Consider the following 2,500-nt stretch of genomic DNA (forward strand, 5'->3'; position numbering starts at 1 on the left):
ATGCGTTTCCCGCTCTTTGCGCCAGCGGCGCGTATTTCCTTTTTCTTTGTGATTGTCGAAAAGAGTTACTATGGCTCGGCTTTTATGCCTATAAAATGAAAATCACTCTGATGTCTTATTTTAGGAGAACAAAAAGAGGGCGGAAGACGAGAAAGCACGCAGACTTGCTAGAGAACAACGAGAGAAGGAAATAAATGAGAAAAGGCATGCCGAGGTACTTGTTATTTGTTCTAAAGAGAGTAACAAGGCCAACTGTTGACAAACAACGCCAGCAAGGCGTTGCTATGCGAAGCACTGAACACGTCACTGACCTAACCTGACTCGTCGTCAATTTTTGGTAAAGTAATGTTTCAATGCGATTACCACTTTTACCAATAAATCAGATATCTCTATATTTCAGATTTAGCTGGTCCTTTTCGGTCGCAAAAAGAGCAAAAAGCTTTCCCGCCAGAACTAAACAAAAGGGTGCTTGCCAACTGCGCGATTTTGGGACAAGAACTGAAATCTTTCCACTACAAAAATGGACTCGGAGTTACCAAATTTTTCGCAAATCAAACTCGAAACGAACGAGTACAGTGTATTTATAATAGCTCAAAGTAAAATCATTTGTCATTCATCACTTTTTGCGCTGTTTGTTGACTCATTATTTGGGACTAAGTTCTACGACGCAATAGTCAACGAGAACGCCACGAAACAAGAATATCATTGGTTAAAAGAGGAAAAATGATCGTGCTGCACGCATTTCAGAGCGCGTGTTTTTGTGGCACTGCATAACAGCTACGTGAAGGTTTTGACAACAACGCACATGTACAAATACAAACCTTTCATTCTCTGTTTTTACTCTGAAACCGCTCGTACCAAAAATGTGTAGGATACCTTGCCCATATTGTAGGACGTGAAGGTGATGGACTAGTCGCGCAAATCTTTACCCTTGTCCCAGAGGTTTTTCTTGAGCCGCAAGAGAGCCGCGAAGACGAGTAGTGAAGCGGCGAGAAAGGGAAAACCCTCTGGACATGAATCTCACTTTCATGCAGACGCCAGTTGTCAAACGCCTTAAATTGATGATTACAAAATGGACCAATAGCAACTTAGCAATCACGCGTCCCCTAGGTATTACCAATCAAACGAATCAATCATGTTGTTTTTTGTGTTTGTAAAAATATCAGCCAATCCGAACCTGAGGATCTGCATGAAAGTGAGATTTAAGTCCAAGGTAACCAGAGTTTTCTCTCTTTCTCGCCGAACTCTCATTCGCCGCTTCGCGGCTCTCTCGCGGCTCAAGAACCTCTGGGACCAGGGTAGCAAAAGTTACGATAGTGCAAAGTTATATTTTGAGGTGACGTTTCGTCGACGTCTCCGTCGTAGATCTTAAGGCCGTTATAGGCCACTTAAAGAAATTCCATTATACTCTTTGTTTACCCTCCAAAAGTCTGCATAAGCATTGTTTCCAGTGTCTCTTGGGACTTAAAATGGTCCTAAGGTAAAATAAAAAACAAAGCCCGTGCAAAATATTGGAAGGCAAACAAAGAGTATTATAGTATTTTTGAAAGCGGCCTATTCTCCTCGCGTATATGACGACAACGTCGACTAAAACTTCAGTTCAAATATTATAATTCCATCTTGTTCAGGTTGTGCAGCTTCCGTCTCTGTGTTGCTGTTTGTTGATCACCATCTTGGATCATTAATCAGTTGTGCTTGAATGGATTCGAGCAAAAGGAGTGCGTGAAGAGCGCCCCTTTTATAGTGCGTCTTCGTGTTTGAAGGCCCACGTTCACCCTCTGGGCATCGCGTGCCGTGGAACAATTTTCATTTCTAGAAATCCCGCCAAAGCTGAAATTCATCGAACGAGATCGCTACGATAAGCAATGCGAATTTACATAACAAAAACACACGGTCCAAAAGCCTGTCGGTTGAAGGTGGGCCTTGAACATGCTAAGCGGGGCGTAAATAAACTCGAACTTGCACACGTGTTGGATCATAGTTTTAGGCAGCGTTTACACAAACGCGGTTTCATTTGTAACCGCATCGTTTTCAATGCGGCTACGCCTTCTGTTTACACGACACCGATCGAGACCGTTGGCGAAACCGAGTAGAATTGAAAACGGTGCCAAAAGTGGAGTGTTTTCTAAACGATACAGTTTCATCTGTCGTGTACACAGCAAAAGCCACATCGTTTTTGAATACGGTTACTCTTTTGCCGCGAAATTTTCATTGTTCGATTCAAAATGGTGAATTTAGCTCGTAGTGGATTTTCTGGCGAAAACGGTCCCGTGTAAACACGCATCGATTTTGACGCGGTTTCGAAGTCATGAAACCGTATCGATGTGAAACCACGTTCATGTAAACGCTGCCTTAGTTGCGGGAACCTTGTGCGTGGTTGGTAACTACTTCAGACCCCCCAAGGTGTACTACACAACAAGTCAACGCTGCAACTTTGTTTGCGTTTCAGCAACTTGCTCGCGACGAGGAAGAGGCCGAGGAGGAAGCTCGGCGAGAAGCC

At 43.5% G+C, this 2,500-nt stretch overlaps 1 protein-coding gene across 1 annotated transcript in view; it reads left to right on the top strand.

Annotated features, from left to right (window-relative positions):
• The window catches only part of LOC138008347 (src substrate cortactin-like), a 38,315-nt gene that overhangs the window by 30,460 nt on the left and 5,355 nt on the right, over positions 1–2,500 (top strand). Inside the window, exons 20-21 of the mRNA XM_068855662.1 lie at positions 125–214; positions 2,450–2,500. The exon at positions 2,450–2,500 is cut by the window's right edge and continues 201 nt beyond it. Of these exons, the coding sequence (XP_068711763.1) occupies positions 125–214; positions 2,450–2,500 (141 nt within the window). The remainder of the gene's footprint in view (positions 1–124; positions 215–2,449) is intronic.

This window comes from Montipora foliosa, chromosome 6 (genome assembly GCF_036669935.1).
Source record: "Montipora foliosa isolate CH-2021 chromosome 6, ASM3666993v2, whole genome shotgun sequence".
Taxonomy (NCBI): Eukaryota; Metazoa; Cnidaria; class Anthozoa; order Scleractinia; family Acroporidae; genus Montipora; species Montipora foliosa.